Source organism: Podarcis bocagei (assembly GCF_964188305.1).
Source record: "Podarcis bocagei genome assembly, chromosome: 7".
NCBI lineage: Eukaryota > Metazoa > Chordata > Lepidosauria > Squamata > Lacertidae > Podarcis > Podarcis bocagei.
The window spans coordinates 64,309,572-64,325,420 of NC_138132.1; the positions used below are offsets into that span (position 1 = coordinate 64,309,572).

General features: G+C 44.8%; 1 protein-coding gene across 8 annotated transcripts in view; it reads right to left on the bottom strand.

Moving 5' to 3' along the window:
• ANKRD27 (ankyrin repeat domain 27) overlaps positions 1-15,849 on the bottom strand; it is a 69,856-nt gene that overhangs the window by 7,937 nt on the left and 46,070 nt on the right. For all 8 annotated transcript variants that reach the window (XM_081203958.1, XM_081203960.1, XM_081203961.1 and 5 more), the window contains 8 exons: positions 15,419-15,511; positions 14,128-14,325; positions 13,560-13,619; positions 13,336-13,449; positions 11,196-11,240; positions 3,422-3,547; positions 2,079-2,276; positions 1,260-1,379 (listed from right to left, as the gene is read on the bottom strand). In XM_081203958.1, the coding sequence (XP_081060084.1) occupies positions 1,260-1,379; positions 2,079-2,276; positions 3,422-3,547; positions 11,196-11,240; positions 13,336-13,449; positions 13,560-13,619; positions 14,128-14,325; positions 15,419-15,511 (954 nt within the window). The remainder of the gene's footprint in view (positions 1-1,259; positions 1,380-2,078; positions 2,277-3,421; positions 3,548-11,195; positions 11,241-13,335; positions 13,450-13,559; positions 13,620-14,127; positions 14,326-15,418; positions 15,512-15,849) is intronic.

The window sequence follows — 15,849 nt, forward strand, 5'->3', positions numbered from 1 at the left end:
CTTCTTCCTTTTCTTCCTCTTTGCTGCCACAAGGAGGAGACCGGCAGCTTTCACTTCTGCTTTTAAATAAACCACAGTTCTGAACTGTGGCTTGTTTCAAACTGGAGGCCAACGCTTCATTGTAGCTGCAATTGAAGGGGGGCAGAGTTCTTCACACAACAGGAAACCACGGTTTCCCATTATGCCTGAACCAGACCAGCGAGCTGAATCTAAAGATGCCCTTCCAGATACAGAAGAAATGTGAAACTACATCCAAATGTGCTATTGCACAACAGGATGCCTGGGGAGTGCTATGTAATCCAGCTGCTTCTGCACTAAGTGCACCCATGCACAGCTCTTGCAGAAGCATTTGCATAGCTGCACAATAATCTATTTTCCTTCCGCTCTGAATCCCAGCCCACTATGCTCACATGATAAGGTGAGTTCATCTGCAGTAGCTGATCTGTAACTGACATTTAATATAACAAAGGGCAGGTTTATACAAATGAATGCCAGCATGAGGCTTAGATTTCCCCCATAGTTCTCTTATGGAAGGGATGGAGAAGCTGTGGTTCTGTGAACTCCCTTTCCCATCAACCCTAGTCAGCCTGGTCACTCAATGATGATGGGGAGGGACACAGCTTCCCCAATCACACTTTAGGGCAGTGGTTTTCAACACTGGCATCTTTCCTTCCCTCGCTCCTCTGATGCCCTCTTGTGTCTCCGCTTCCCAAAGGCTTGCACAGATGTTTGTTGCAGCAGCTCTGGCTACAAGCTCCGCAGGTGAATGGTGCCTCTGGGGCTGGCCAGGGGGTGCTTCCCCTGTGGGGCAGTGTGAAGACGCAATTCTCTTTGGGGGGGCAGCTCAGAGACAAGGAGTGGCAGCTGCAGCTGCCCAGAGGACTCTCAAGGAGATGGGAGGAGGCTGAGGGAACACTCCACAAGGGAAGGTGTTTGAAAAAGGGTGAGAGGCTGCCAGCTCTGCGGGCAAAGGGTGACATAACTGGGCTCCTGAGCCCTACAGGGGTGCTACAGAAAGACGTTAGTTGGTCAAGGGAGCCATGGACCCAAAAAGGTTGAAAACCTCTGCTTTAGGGCAACCCACCCTTTAAAATGTACTCTCAAAATGCTGAGATTAAGAGCAGAGTATGATGAAAAGTCCTCTGCTGTTCGGAATGTTGCCAGATCTGCCACCTCATGATGACTGAATATGAAAAATAAATACCACAGTCAAAAGAAAGAAAGAAAGGAAAATATGAAAATACCCAAAGGTCCCTTACCTCTAACAAAAAGGCCGCTATCTCTAGATAGCCATTCAAGCAGGCATAAATTAAAGGAGTGTTTCCATAAATGTCCTTTTTATTTTGTTTAGCTTTATACTCTATCAGGCACTTTACCACCTGTGGAAAAAAGGAAAGAAGTGTTACCATGGCAGCTTTGAACAGTTTCAACACACGCAAAAACCAGAAGTAAAAGGGTTCAAGTCCCCTGCATTTTCTCAATCTTTCTTTCTTTAGACAAAACCAACTCACATTAATGCTTTGTAAAGCACAGGCGCAAGCAAGATTATTATCGGCATCGTGAGTGCAGTTGCTCATTCATACACACAAAGGGAGCTATCACGGATTTGGGTAAATCCCAAGGTGTGTAAAACTGGAAACAAAATTGGGTGGGTGGAAGAGCCTTGCTGGATCAGGCCAAAGGGCACCCCTTTGTTCTCATGGTGGCCAACCAGATTGCGAAGCCCGCAGGCAAAACCCAAGCAAAAGAGTGCTCTTCCCCCCTGAGGTTTCCAGCAACTGGTATTCAGAAGCATTTACTGCCTCCAACAGTGGAGGTCTGCTGTGGAATATCCTGCCAGCACAGATTCAGCAAGCACCTTGTCTGCAAGCTTTTAACTGCCTGCTGAAAACTCTTCTATTTTGCCAGGCAAAATATGCAAGCAATTAAGTATGCATCCCCTGCAATGGTCTTCTTTTTATGAGTTTACTGTACTGTATGTTTTTGTATTGTTGTAAGCCACTGTGATACATTTTAATGATACAGCGGTATATAAATAAGTAAGGTCGAAGAGGAGACTTCCCTACTGCAACCCTTACCTGCAAGTGCCCGTTCTGGCTGGCAAGGTGGAGAGGTGTCGCGTGGTGAGCATCCTTTGCCTCCAGGTTGGCTCCGTGCTTCAGTAAGAGGGAGACCAAGTCCGCATGTCCATGGAGCGAGGCCACGTGCAGTGGCGTCAGGCCCTCTTGGTTTGTGATGTTCACTCCGAGGCCGTTGGAGGGAACTCGGAAGAGTTTCTATCGGGAGGAAGAAAGGGAAATTCCATCAGAGCCTTCTCAGCTGACAAGCAAGCAAACATCCCACGGCAGCCACCGCCTGGAATTCAGCGCTGCCTTGGAAACTTCAGAGTGCTATTTGTGTGCTGAGATGATGCAAATGTATTGGTGTAAACTCACCATTATTATGAACAGTGATTTATTAAGTAGCAGTAGTAGCATTAAGTGCCTTAAACTACTATGCACATTTAAAAAACAAACAAACCCAAACTAGACAGGGCTTGCACATAGGTTTACAATCTAAAACATCACAACCATTGCTGTATGATTTTCATAGCTTAGTTGGCAGAACATGAGACTCTTAATCTCAGGGACATGGGTTTCAGTCCCACATTGGGCAAAAAGATTCCTGCACTGCAGGGGGTTGGACTAGATGACCCTTGGGGTCCCTTCCAATTCTACACTTCTCTGATTCCATTTGGTTAGCAAGGGAGAAAGCAGCAGCTGGGAAATCGAGAGCAGAGGCCTTGTTACTTGTTTACTTTCCCACAGGCAAAGACTCCTGGAAGAGGAGTGCAATGCCAAGACAGGGAAATTGTCCACAGGGAGAAGAAGCAGTGGCGAAGCAAGCCGATTGGGTGCCTGGGGCACTGCGCATGCCCTGTGCCCAGGGGCATTGCCAGGCGCCCGTGGGGCGGGGCGAGCCAGGGCAGGACACTCCGCTGGGCCTCCGAGGAGCCTGCCTGCCTCTTCCCACTCAGCTGCCCTACAACTGAGGGGGAGGCAGCGGGCGGACCATTTGGGCAGTGTGGAGCCTGCACGCGCTCAAGCCATCGCATCACTCCCAGGTGAATGCCGCCTGGCATTTTGTCACCCCCCTCAGTGGTGACACCTGGGGCAGCCCGCCCCCACCGCACCCCCCTTCCTCCACCCCTGAGAGGAAGGTGAGTTGAGGACAAAGTGCAAAGTTTTCTCCCCCTCCCTGCCTCTTCCAGAGGAAAACAAGCTTCTCCTGAGCGGCTCCTCAATCCTTTCAGGAGCCTGATTACCCAGGAGAGCAGCTTCATCTCAGGAGGTCGTGAACTCTGATAAGGACAAGGGGCGGAGGATGTTTCAGAGCTGGGCACAATGAATGACAGGCCTGGGCAGGAGGAAGACGGGCAGACCTTTTGCACAGGGCCACATCTGGAACACTGGCACAAGGGGTGGCAGAACTCCAGCTTCTCCACGCTGCTGCCGGCTTCTTCGGGTTCCTCTAGATCGTCTTCCGCCCATTCCAAAAGATAGCGCACCTGTTAAGAAACGAAGGCCGTTCTAGAGTCAGAATTGTAGGCCTTATTCTCACAAGGGTGGTTAGGGTGGCCAGTGTCCTACGTTACAGAGAACAGTGCTCTGTTACAAAGGCTGACTGGTCAAACTCTGGTTTAAACATTTTTAAAAAACCTAGAGGAGGAGGAGCAGCCTGAGCAAGCAGACAGCTCAGCTGGCCGCAGGCTCCCTCACTATGGTAAGATGGATTGTATTTCTATTCAGAATTGTAGCAATTGTTTCTAAATCTGTGTTAATAACCTATAACTTAGCATGTGCATGTTTCATGCAAATTAGTGTCCCCCTTTTTTAAAAAAAGAATGTATTTATTTTCTTTTGGGAGAGGAACCCTTGGGGTGGTAAACCCGACCCTGAACTGAACTACATCTGATGACAGAGAGACCCTCACATGAATGCGCCCTCGTGAAAAATAATCACTACACAAAGAAAACTACCATGTCATAGAGACAACCAAGCTTGAGCCCTTTCTGCTTGGATATCTCATTTTCTATATGAAGTATTGTTGTTTTGCCTGCATGGAGGAATACTGAAATTATGGCACTCCCCCTGCCCCATAGGCAGCATTTTAATTCAAACATCGATATGCCGATTATTCTGGAAATTGGCACTTACTGATTTTATTTCTCAGCGTATATTAAGCTCACCTTTCAAGGTGGGGATGGGGAACCTGTGGCTCCCCAGATGTTGTTGGACTACAGCTCCCCTCAACACACAGCCCTTGCTTTAGGTTGCTCTAGCCCAGGCTTCCTCAAACTCGACCCTGCAGATGTTGTTGGACTACAACTCCCATGATCCCTAGCTAGCAGGACCAGTGGTCAGGGATGATGGGAATTGTAGTCTCAAAACATCTGGAGGGCCGAGGTTGAGGAAGCCTGCCTAGCCCTTCTCAGGCATCTCGTATAGTACATTATAGACTGCACAGAAATTCACCAAAGAGATCTTGAAAGATAAACAAAAACTAGTATCTTAGAAACATTTCAAACAGGTCAGCATAAAACAGATCATTGTGTTTCAAAAACCAACAGCAATTAAAACCGGGTAAGAAAAAAGCAATCTGGAATAGGTAATTGATAGAGACTTGTGCAGAAGAGACCAGGTAGGCACAATCCAGTGGGAATAGCATAACTAGAGCTGGGGGGGGCACCACTGAAAAGGCCCTGCCCTCTTGCTCCTTCCAGCCTACTTGACCTTACCGGTAGGCCTGTTATCACTTCAGTAGGACATCGTCCAAAGTCTCCTGTTACTTTCTCAGAAAGATAAGATAAAGGAAATCTAACATTTCACTTCCCACAAGTCAACTGCAGACCAGTTTCCCAAGGAACCATGATGTAAATTAGAAATGACTTCCTCACACTTAATCGAGTCTTTGACGCTCACCTCAGCCCAAGGCCTCTCAAATCCTTTTAGCCAGGATTGCTGAAGATTAAATGGAGGGCTTTGGGCCAGAATATACCAAGGTGCTTCCTTGAACAGCCTTTATTCCACTTAAAAAAAACAAAAACCCAACCTCAACCACAGTTGATTTTTAATCAAAGAGACAAGAACGCTGACTTTTCTCAAGAAAGAAAATAGAATATGTTTGGCATTTCTTGTCTTTCTGCCATCAATTAATGCATACGTAGGCTTGGGCAAGTTGTCTTTGTGGGGGTGGAAGTGGGGCTTTGGGCAAGATAATCTTGGTGGGGAGCCCTCTTTTGAGTCTGTCCCCCTCTTCCTCCTTACTGCCACTGCCTCCTCTTCTAGGTGGGAATCAACAGCCCAGGAACCAGGCACAGCCCTCCACTTGAGTTCCTACTTGTTTATTTATTTCTCACTTTGCTCTATCAATTGAGCATGGGGTGGGGCACACACCTGGACCCACCAGTGCTGGCATTCTTGAAGACACACCTGGAGATAAGCACCCCCTATGTCTCCTGACTTGAATCTTCTGCTTCAACTGATGTTATGGGGTTTTAATGGGCTCACTCATTATACATTTTAAATAACAGGTGTTTTAATGTTCTTGATGAATTTATTTTACCATATACTGTATTTTAATTATTACTATTTTTAATAAGCTGTTTTTATCCTTGTTATTTTGCTGCCGGCTTCCATTTGTTTGTGAACCACCCGTGTATTATTTTTTTCTTGAAACAAAAGGTGGTATATAAATTATTATTTTTTAAAAGTCATGTAAAACTATAAAATCAGCAGGTAACAGAGTCTAAGCAAGCAACAATGGACTGTAACCAGCCACCTCAAAACACCTGGGTAAACAGCTGTTCTTGTTGTTTAGCCATGTCCGACTCTTCGTGACCCCATGGACCAGAGCACGCCAGGCACTCCTGTCTTCCACTGCCTCCCGCAGTTTGGTCAAACTCATGCTGGTAGCTTCGAGAACACTGTCCAACCATCTTGTCCTCTGTCGTCCCCTTCTCCTTGTGCCCTCCATCTTTCCCAACATCAGGGTCTTTTCCAGGGAGACTTCTCTTCTCATGAGGTGGCCAAAGTATTGGAGCCTCAGCTTCACGATCTGTCCTTCCAGTGAGCACTCAGGGCTGATTTCCTTCAGAATGGATAGGTTTGATCTTCTTGCAGTCCATGGGACTCTCAAGAGTCTCCTCCAACATCATAATTCAAAAGCATCAATTCTTCGGCGATTAGCCTTCTTTATGGTCTAGCTAGCCTTGGGTAAATCCATCACAGCAGACAGCCAAGGATTCCACTCCACTTTCCTCCAAAACAGATCCCAACTAAAGGAGCTAAACTGGACAACGCCATGAGGACGCAACAAAGAAGGTGAAGTAAGACCTTTCCACCTCCCCCACCACCACAGAGTAGGCACAGTGGGGTGCTTTCACTTCTGCTCAGTTGTGTTCACTGCAAAACATCAACTGTGTGCATTCCAGCGGTCTGATCTTCAATACACCAGAAAGCATTACAGACCCTGCAGTGCTGGAAAGAGTATAGGGGCAATAACCCTTCCCATTCCATACTGAGACCAAGGCTCCAATAGGGAATGGCCAGCCCTGTCAGTCATTCACCCACCTCAAGAATTCAGGAATCCCTCAGATTATCCTGACAGGTCCCCCACCGGCCACCCCTCCTTCCCACAGGCAGAAACAAGACTGATCATCCCCACAAACTCCTTTCTTCAGCTGCACACATTTATCACCCAACCTTGAACAACAAGGAGTCTAGCAGACTAATCATTAGCTTGCCACAGCTTCCCAAAAAATTCCCTCCCGAAGTTTTGAATCAGTGCCTTACCAAAGTTTAATCACGCTGTCTCAAATGTATCTGTTTCCAATGACAATGGATTAAGGAAGGATTTTGGTCAAAAGGTTAAATGCATTTTAAAATAGGTGCACGTGTTAAGTATCCCATGGAGCTGCTGTAATCTGATCTCACCAAGTAACGCACTCTGAATGCTTTCAGAGCAAGAAGGAGTGCATTAAAACATGCAATTAGAAGGATGCTTCTTGCTGTGGAACTTGATTCTACATAGCTTCTCACTCCCTAGAGATTATGATATATAGTAAAATATTATTCACCCTAAGGTCCCAAGGCGGGTTACATTAAAACACAATATTAAAAACTTTTTAAAACAACTTGCAATCACAGAAAAAAGGAGAGGTATATATTTCAGACCCACAAGTGTCAAAAGCCAGGATAAAGAGGCATTTTTCTTTTTACCACTGAATGGGGTAATTGTACCCCTGAAGGACCAGGTACACAGCCTGGGAGTCATTTTGGACTCACAGCTGTCCATTGAGGCACAGGTCAATTCTGTGTCCAGGGCAGCTGTCTACCAGCTCCATCTGGTACGCAGGCTGAGACCCTACCTGCCCGCAGACTGTCTCGTCAGAGTGGTGCATGCTCTGGTTATCTCCCACTTGGACTACTGCAATGCGCTCTACGTGGGGCTACCTTTGAAGGTGATTCAGAAACTGCAATTAATCTAGAATGCAGCAGCTAGACTGGTGACTAGGAGTGGCCGCCGAGACCATATAACACTGGTCCTGAAAGACCTACATTGGCTCCCAGTACGTTTCTGGGCACAATTCAAAGTGTTGGTGCTGACCTTTAAAGCCCTAAACGGCCTCAGTCCTGTATACCTGAAGGAGTGTCTCCACCCCCATCATTCTACCTGGACACTGAGGTCCAGCTCCGAGGGCCTTCTGGCGGTTCCCTCACTGCGAGAAGAGAAGTTACAGGGAACCAGGCAGAGGGCCTTCTTGGTAGTAGCACCCACCCTGTGGAACGCACTCCCATCAGATGTCAAGGAAACAAACAACTATCTGACTTTTAGAAGACATCTGAAGGCAGCCCTGTTTAGGGAAATTTTTAATGTTTGATTTTCCCCCCCTGTTTTTAATGTTCTGTTGAAAGCCGCCCAGAGTGGCTGGGGAAACCCAGCCAGGTGGGTGGGGTATAATTTTTTAAAAAAAAAAAAAAAAATTATTATTATTATTATTATTATTATTATTATTATTATTATTATTATTATTATTACACTGGCTGACCCTTTCAGCAATGATCCCACGAAGTTGCCTTCTCCTGCATCAAACTATTGCTCCATCTAGCCTAAACTCCGCTCTCAGGCAGGGCTCTCTCTCATCTCCTTGCTACCTGGAAGTGCTAGGAATCAAAGCAGAGACCTTTTGAATGCAAGGCATGGGCTCCATGCCCATCACTGATTTATCAATTCAAACATTATGCCAAACCATGATGAGCCCAATTCAAAGGCATAGCTTCCAGTGCTGACTTTGGAATGGCTTGGTATGATATCTGAATACAGCTTCACAAGACTTTCTTATTTTTTTTATTTTAAAAATGAAGAAATCTTCAAACATACAATGGTATAATTTGCCTTACTGTCAACTGCTGCTTGTCACCATTTTAAAAGGCTTCTGGAGAAAAAGATAGCAGGGCTCAGGCAGTTTTCAGTCATCACGGGAGACAGTAAATATTGCAAATTATAGGATGGAAGCAGCAAGGCTGCTGCTGCTGTATGGAGAACGAGGTATTACAGATCAAAACACCCCCAGTTGCTTTTACATTTCTGTAAGTCATTACCCCAAAAAAATGTGTTTGTTGGCAGTTTTAAAATTGCCATGACTTTTTGTTCAAAGCTGATACTACTATTTGAGGAAAAAACATAGCCCAACTTCCCTCTTAGGACTACTCATGAGAAAAGTTACTCATGGATATGAATATCTAAGAAGGTAGCACAGGTATTGCATCTACGAAAGGCACATCTGGACTGCACTACTTAATTTAGATCAACTAAGGGAGGAAACTGGCAGCAGGATGGATGGATGGATGGCTAAAAACCCACCCACAAATGCATTCATGTGGAACCTACAACAAAATGTTGTTGTGTCAAGTTCAAGTTCTGTGCCCTTTTTCCAGGACACTCCATTGCACTCCCTCTCCTCAATTTGCCAGTCCCCCTCCCAAACACCCACCAAGAATCAGCCAGCAATTCATTGTCATTGAGCATGTTCAGTCATTGGAGAAGGAATTCACTGTTGGAATATACTATACAGGCTTCTTTTTAATTCAAGAGCTTATGAAAACTACAAATGGCAAGCACCATCCTAAAAGAGCCACTGTCTCTTCTCACATGCAAAAGGGTAATGCCTCTTCCAAGAGGATGCCAGCTACAATACAATTTCATAATCTAAAAACTAAGGATATATGCTTCTTGCTTCAGAAGTACAGTCATACCTCGTGTTACGTTTGCTTCACGTTGCGGCTTTTCAGGTTATGAACGCGGCAAACCCAGAAGTGTCTACTTCTGAGTTCACCATGCACGCACATGCAGAAGCGCTGTATCGCGCTTCGCGCATGTGCAGTAGTGGCGCTCCACTTACGGACTGTTCAGCGTGCGAATGGCACCCCGAAACGGATCGCGTTCATAAGTAGAGGTACCACTGTATTGTTAATCACCCATATGCAAACTGAAAACTAATCAATTATCCAAGTAAAAATATAATGATTAATCCATCAGTATTTCTTTTGAGTTGCAGACTTTCCTTTTACTCTTTGAAACACACAGAAATGTGGGATGTGGGGATCTATTCCCCCTCTCTGCCTCAATTTATATCCAAAGGAAAAGCCACATTTGAAAAATACACGCTACCTGCATAATGGTTTTGTGTTTGTAGCACAGAGCAGGATGGTGATGTCTGCAACACATCCAGGATAGAAGGTTAAGACATATTCCTTCTCCCTTGCATGCCAGTTTCCGACGAGGAGGGCATTTTTTATATGGGGGAGCATTCAACCATACGATTTTGCCACCTGCATTCTGAAGCCATTCAGTCCCAGCAGGGGACTTGCCACATGCTCTTCCTACACATGGATATATACTCTTCAACAGTTAAATCAATACAGAATGCACTATGAGGCAGTCTAGTGCTGTGCATTTAATTCTAATGCATTTTAGATGAAGACCCAGAGTGTTCAAAGGAGGTGCAACCTTCTCTAATCCTGGCATTTAAGGTCTCAGAGGAACCAAGACTGCCTCTCTGAGATGTTGAATATTCTATAATGTGCGTAAATGGCTGATTATATGATTTCACAGCAACACAAGAGGCACCAAGCTTTTTAATCTTTTTAATTAAAAAAACACACGTTACTCCTGCAATCAGAGTGAGCATGGCAAAACAGGAAGCTGCTTCAAAAACAAAGGGGAGGAAATGTGTTATGTATGCAGAAGTGTTCCCTTAAGTGCAAAGCTCCATTGCCAGCAGTCCTTTAACTAAAGGGCATTATTTTAATGCCCCTCTTCTAGCCCCCACTACAAATGTAACAAACCCCTGTGATTTGTTGGGGCTCTGCCCATCCTGTCAGGAATGAGAGGCAGCATCCACAGTCTGGTCTGACCCCCTGGTCCCCTGAGCTTTTCTCATCTGGGCCTTAGAAACAGGGGGGAAGGAGTGAAAGGGTGTCCCGATTTTCCTACTTGTTCTCAGCAGCAACAGACTGCTGCATGCTGCAACTGGCCCAATTCTGCCTCAGGCTTCCAGCCTTTCACGGGACCTCTGGGCTCTTCCTGCTAATGGGGTCATGCTTCCGTTGTCACAGCAAAGCTACAGGGAACCAGGCAGAGGGCCTTCTCGGTAGTGGCGCCCGTCCTGTGGAGCGCCCTCCCATCAGATGTCAAAGAGATAAACAACTACCTGACATTTAGAAAACATCTGAAGGCAGCCCTGTTCAGGGAAGTTTTTAATGTGTGACACTTTGATGTATTTTTAATCTTTGTTGGAAGCCACCCAGAGTTGCTGGGGAAACCCAGCCAGATGGGTGGGGTACAAATAATAATTTATTATTATTATTGTGGCACGGAGGTAGCTCCTTAAAGGAAATGAACCTGTTTGTTCCGCTCAGCGGGCTGTTTTGCTTTCCCCGCCCACTGAAGATAACAGGTGGCTGACACAGGAAGATATGGTCCAGGTTGGCCCCACGGGAGGATGCGATTTCCAGACACTCCCATTATGGGAATAAAAGCATGTTACTGTTTAACAGCTGCACACTCTTACTGTTATGCTCGTGGAAATCTCTACCTTATAAAGTGTCATCAATGCATGCAAACAAGGTAGCACAAAGCATAAGAGATCTTACCATTTCAAGGTCTCCATCAGCAACTGCTCTTAAAAGCTTCTCCACCTATGTAATGAACACAGCCAGAAGAAAAAGAAATGTTTAGTTGTACTACTAGGGTATTTGGGTTCTTTCAACCTTGCTGATACTTCCTCTTGTGCCTAGGAGTTGCTTTTTGGGCTACAAAAGCATCTACACCCAGAGAATCAGTTCCCCAAATAGGATGGAAGCCTCCCATCAAACTGCATGTGATGTGGCACTCGCATCCTTCCTCAGGCCAAACATCTCCTTGTCCTTGTAAACAATCGTAGGAAGGGGTCTAGTGATCATTTTGTAAATTCGGCTCTTCTTTCCATCTTGCAAGCAGGAAACAGAGAGTGACCAAGTCTAGCCAAGGGGGGCTCTGAATGAATCACTTGAGCAACATGCATCCTCCAACCTCACTTGAGGCAGTTCCTGATACCTTCTGAAGCTGCCCCATCCTTCCATCCCATGAGAGGTGAGCTGATTCCTCTTAGTTTCCTCCTTGCTTTTCCTGGTGTTTTCCCCCTTCTTGCTATACAGTCTCAGAACAAGTGGGAGTTTTCCCCTGTAGGAACAAATTGGCCAACTACTGCCATATATGTATGTATAGCACACTAAAGTCAAAAAGAAATTACTTTCGCTTGCTTTCCAGGACAAATTCTTCTGCTTGCTTATTTGAGAATAAACCATCAAACTTAGTCGGGTTTACTTCTGAGCAGACATGCTTGGATTGGGAATTCTAATCTGAGGTAGCCACAGTGAAAACAGAAGAAAGGCTATCTTTATTCTAGATTAGTTAATCCAGAATACTTGTATCTGGCTCTGACAATCATCCACCAATGGCATGTGGCCTCTAATGTGGGGGTGGGGGCATTAATCTGTTGACAGAAACAAAGGTTGTCAAACTCTGACATCTTCACAGAAAACTAAGATTCTCCAGCAAAACAAAAACCATCATTTTAAATTTAGAGGTCATTCTTGTCTTAAAATACAGGATCAGGCACAATCCCCCCCAATCAGAAACCACTTTCTTAGTCAATAAGAGGCAAGTGCAACAAATTATGGCAAATGGGAGTGAACTGATTTTGGATTAAACGAAGAGGACATGAGCTCCAGAAGCTAAAAGGTCTAAGACGCAGGTAATCTCTTTTCCCTGACTTGAACTGAAGCCTCAGCCTCTTGAGGGTGACAAGTTCATATCTTAAAGGCGAAAAGAGGAGGAGAAGCAAAGCACAAAGGAAGCGATCCTCAATCTCGCACTGAATGACTTTTTTATACATGCATGATTTCTCATTTACAGAACAGCAACTTTTGGCTGGTCTGAACCCACAACAGGATAAGCCATTGAGACCTAACGGTATCTCACACAGACAGATCAAAATTCAAAGGTAGTCCTGAGACAGTAATGATGGGGACAGAGCATCAACGTTTTGCCTTACACTGGCTCAGACTCTCCATCCATTTAGCTCAGTATTCTCTATTCTGACCAGCAGTAGTTCTCCAGCATTTTCAGGAAAGAAGTCTTTCATGTCACCTGCTACCTGTTTCTTTCTGTTTAATATGGAGATGCCAGAGATTGGACCCAGTTCTAGCCTGACCCTCTGCACACTGTACCAGACCTCCAGCCCAACCTTTGCCAACCTGGCTCCCTCCAGATGTTGTGGACTATAATTCCTATTTGCCCCAGCCAGCTGATGGGAGCTGTAATCCAAAACATTTGGGCTGGGGGGCACCTGGCTGGTGAAGGCTGCTCTAATCACTGCTGCCAATGGCTGACTCTGGGACCTTCTGAAAGCAAAACAATGGTCTCTGCCCATAATATCTCCAAAATCAGAGGCACCATATAATCATCATGGCTAGTAGCCATTGACAGATCTCACCCTCCTCCATAAAATGTGTCTACTCCTCTTTTCAAAGCTGTCTAGTCAAGTGGCCTTCACATCTTGTTACACTGAATTTCAGAAAGTGTGACGTGTGCGAAGTGGTACATCCTTTTGTTTGTCCTGAATCTCCTGCTAATCAGCTTCATGTTATGACACTCAAGTTCCACTATTATGAGTGGAGGCGAAAACAGGAATGGCCCTGGCCCCTTAGATTTCTACCGCGCTCCTCATTGCCCAATGCTTCATCAACTTACCTCTTTATAACTAGATTTTGCTTCTTCTTGTCTAGCTGTTGCTGAAGATAAACTGGAAATGGACGATATTTGGCTGATGGAGTCCTCACAACCCTGAGAAGATCTGGCTGGGGACTAGTGGAACCAGCAAAGAAAACAAAAGGAGGAAGAGTTGGCAGCATCGCCGTTATCACAGCAGTTGATCAGCTGGATACCATTACGCTAAGGAAGGGTTTGCAGGTTACCTGAGAAGCACTCTGCCCTCTTTCAAATGCAAGGTAGTTCAGTTCCATTAAGGACAAAATCTGCAAGCAGAAAGATCAAACATTCATGAAGAGGCAAGTTGCAACTCCATCTCTCCAGAGAAATTTACTCATCAGAAGGCAAGCATGACATTAGCAATGATATATAAAGGCAGATTAGAGAGCATCCCAATCAGGAAGATTCATCTTGCCTCTCAGGCACTTTGGGAGTAGAACTGCAACCCTCCCCTGTCAAAAACAAGCAAAAGGTATTTTCAAGAGTTCCTGGCTAGCCACTGTCCTTCCAATTAAGTAAAAAACACAATAACATTTGTTTGTTTTCTTAAAAAAAATAATTATAGAGTAGATCAATTTAAGAGGACCACAGAAATGAATACATACTGCATGGATGTCTCAGATATAAAACAGTGGCATTTGTCCACCAAAAGCAAATGGAATTTTATTTTATTTTTAACTGCCCTGGCCAATATTGCTTCTTTGCAACATTTAAAATCATGTAAGAAATTTGGGGTTGTTTTTTTAAAAAAAAGAAGTGATATCTAAGAAGTACCGTAGAATTTAATGCGCACTGCACAGGAGTCTCTTTCATCCGGTTCTGAATATTTGGGTTGGCTCCATTCTGAAGCAGCACTTCGATGATCCCTTGGTAACCCCAGCGAGCAGCTATGTGAAGAGGAGTGTCTCCTTTCTCGTTGCCAATGTCTAATTTACAAGAGTGAACGTCGTAATAGACTAAAGCCTTGACACACTGGAAAGTTAAAACAAAGACCAAAGCTGTGATGGTGCACATCACTAAAGCAACAGAATTGGGGACAGAGGGCAATTTTGTCATCGTATCTTGCCAGACCAAAGCATTCTTATACTACTCATCACTGTTTTTACACTGCATCTAAACACTCTATCCTTTAAATTTTCTGGGAACCGCTCCGAGAAAGTAAGTTGTTGGGCAGCCATACAAATACAGCAAAATAAAATAAAATTAGCCACGACACACAAGTCATGGTTGTCTCTCTCAACCTTACCTGGAAATGCTGTTGGGGACTGAACCTGGGACCTTCCGCATGCAAAGCAAGTGTTTCTACCACGCAGCCCACTGCTAATCTGCACATTACATTGCACAAGTTGTATCTGACTACATCATATACTAGACCCACATGAAATCAATGGACTTAAGTACGCTGACTTATTTAGGTATGTTGATTTCAATGGGTTTATTTTGAGTATGACTTAGTTGGAGCCAACCCATAACAATATGTGCATACTATGTGTAAATGGCATCTGTATGTCATTCCTATAAACATGGCAGCCCAACAGCATAAGGCTACTCCCTTCTCCCAAATGGAAAAAAAGGACAAGTGAATTGCCTTGTTATGACTATTTGAATGAGGGAACCTCGTTTACTCCACAATCTGTAACCTCTTTTCATCCAAGAACAGATTGGCAGAATCAGAAAGGTCACACTGTCAACTATACAGGGCAGTACAATTTACCCCAGATTTACTCTCCACAGTTTACCCCAATTTACTCTCCACAAGGTAAGACAGTGACACAGAGGAATGTTCCATGAATGACTCCAAAGTTCTAACAAAGTTGTTACAAAAGAAAGGACTCTCTCGATGGGCTCCAGTTTCTAACCCTCAAGGATCATTCTGAAAAGGCTGGAGGATTACAAGTTCAGAAATGAAATAAAAATTAAAGTGTGAGGCTGCATCCAGACGAAGTTAAGCCCCTTTGAAATCACTTTAAGTGCCCTTGTTTTCCATGGGGCTAAAGTCCACCTAACTGGTTATAGGTACCCTGGTGTTATAGGTACCCTGAACATGTTGCTGCGAACTACTTACATCTTCATGGCCGTAAGTGCAAGCTAAATGCAGGGGTGTGTTGCCATTATTGTCTTGGACTTCTGTACTCGCCTTATAGTGCAGGAGGAGAAGCTGAAAAAGGAAAAAACCAAGCTACGTTTTTATGTGGCATGCACACATTTCAGTGGGTTAGCAGTAGCAGCTCTAGTAAGTGGAAGAAGCTATGGTACAGTTAAGGCCATACAAATGTGTCAAATTGAGTCCCAAAAATTCTGTTTCTAACTTGCATATGTTTGGGATGAAATCTGATGGCTGAACTGTTATACTTGTTCACTTGATATGTTGTGAGCACCTTTGGGCACACTTTTGTGGGAAAGTGGCATACAAAATAAGAGTTGATGATGGTATAAAGAGCCGGGGGGAGGGGAGGGGGAATAAATCCTATTGTGGCTCCTTTCAGTTTCTGTGCA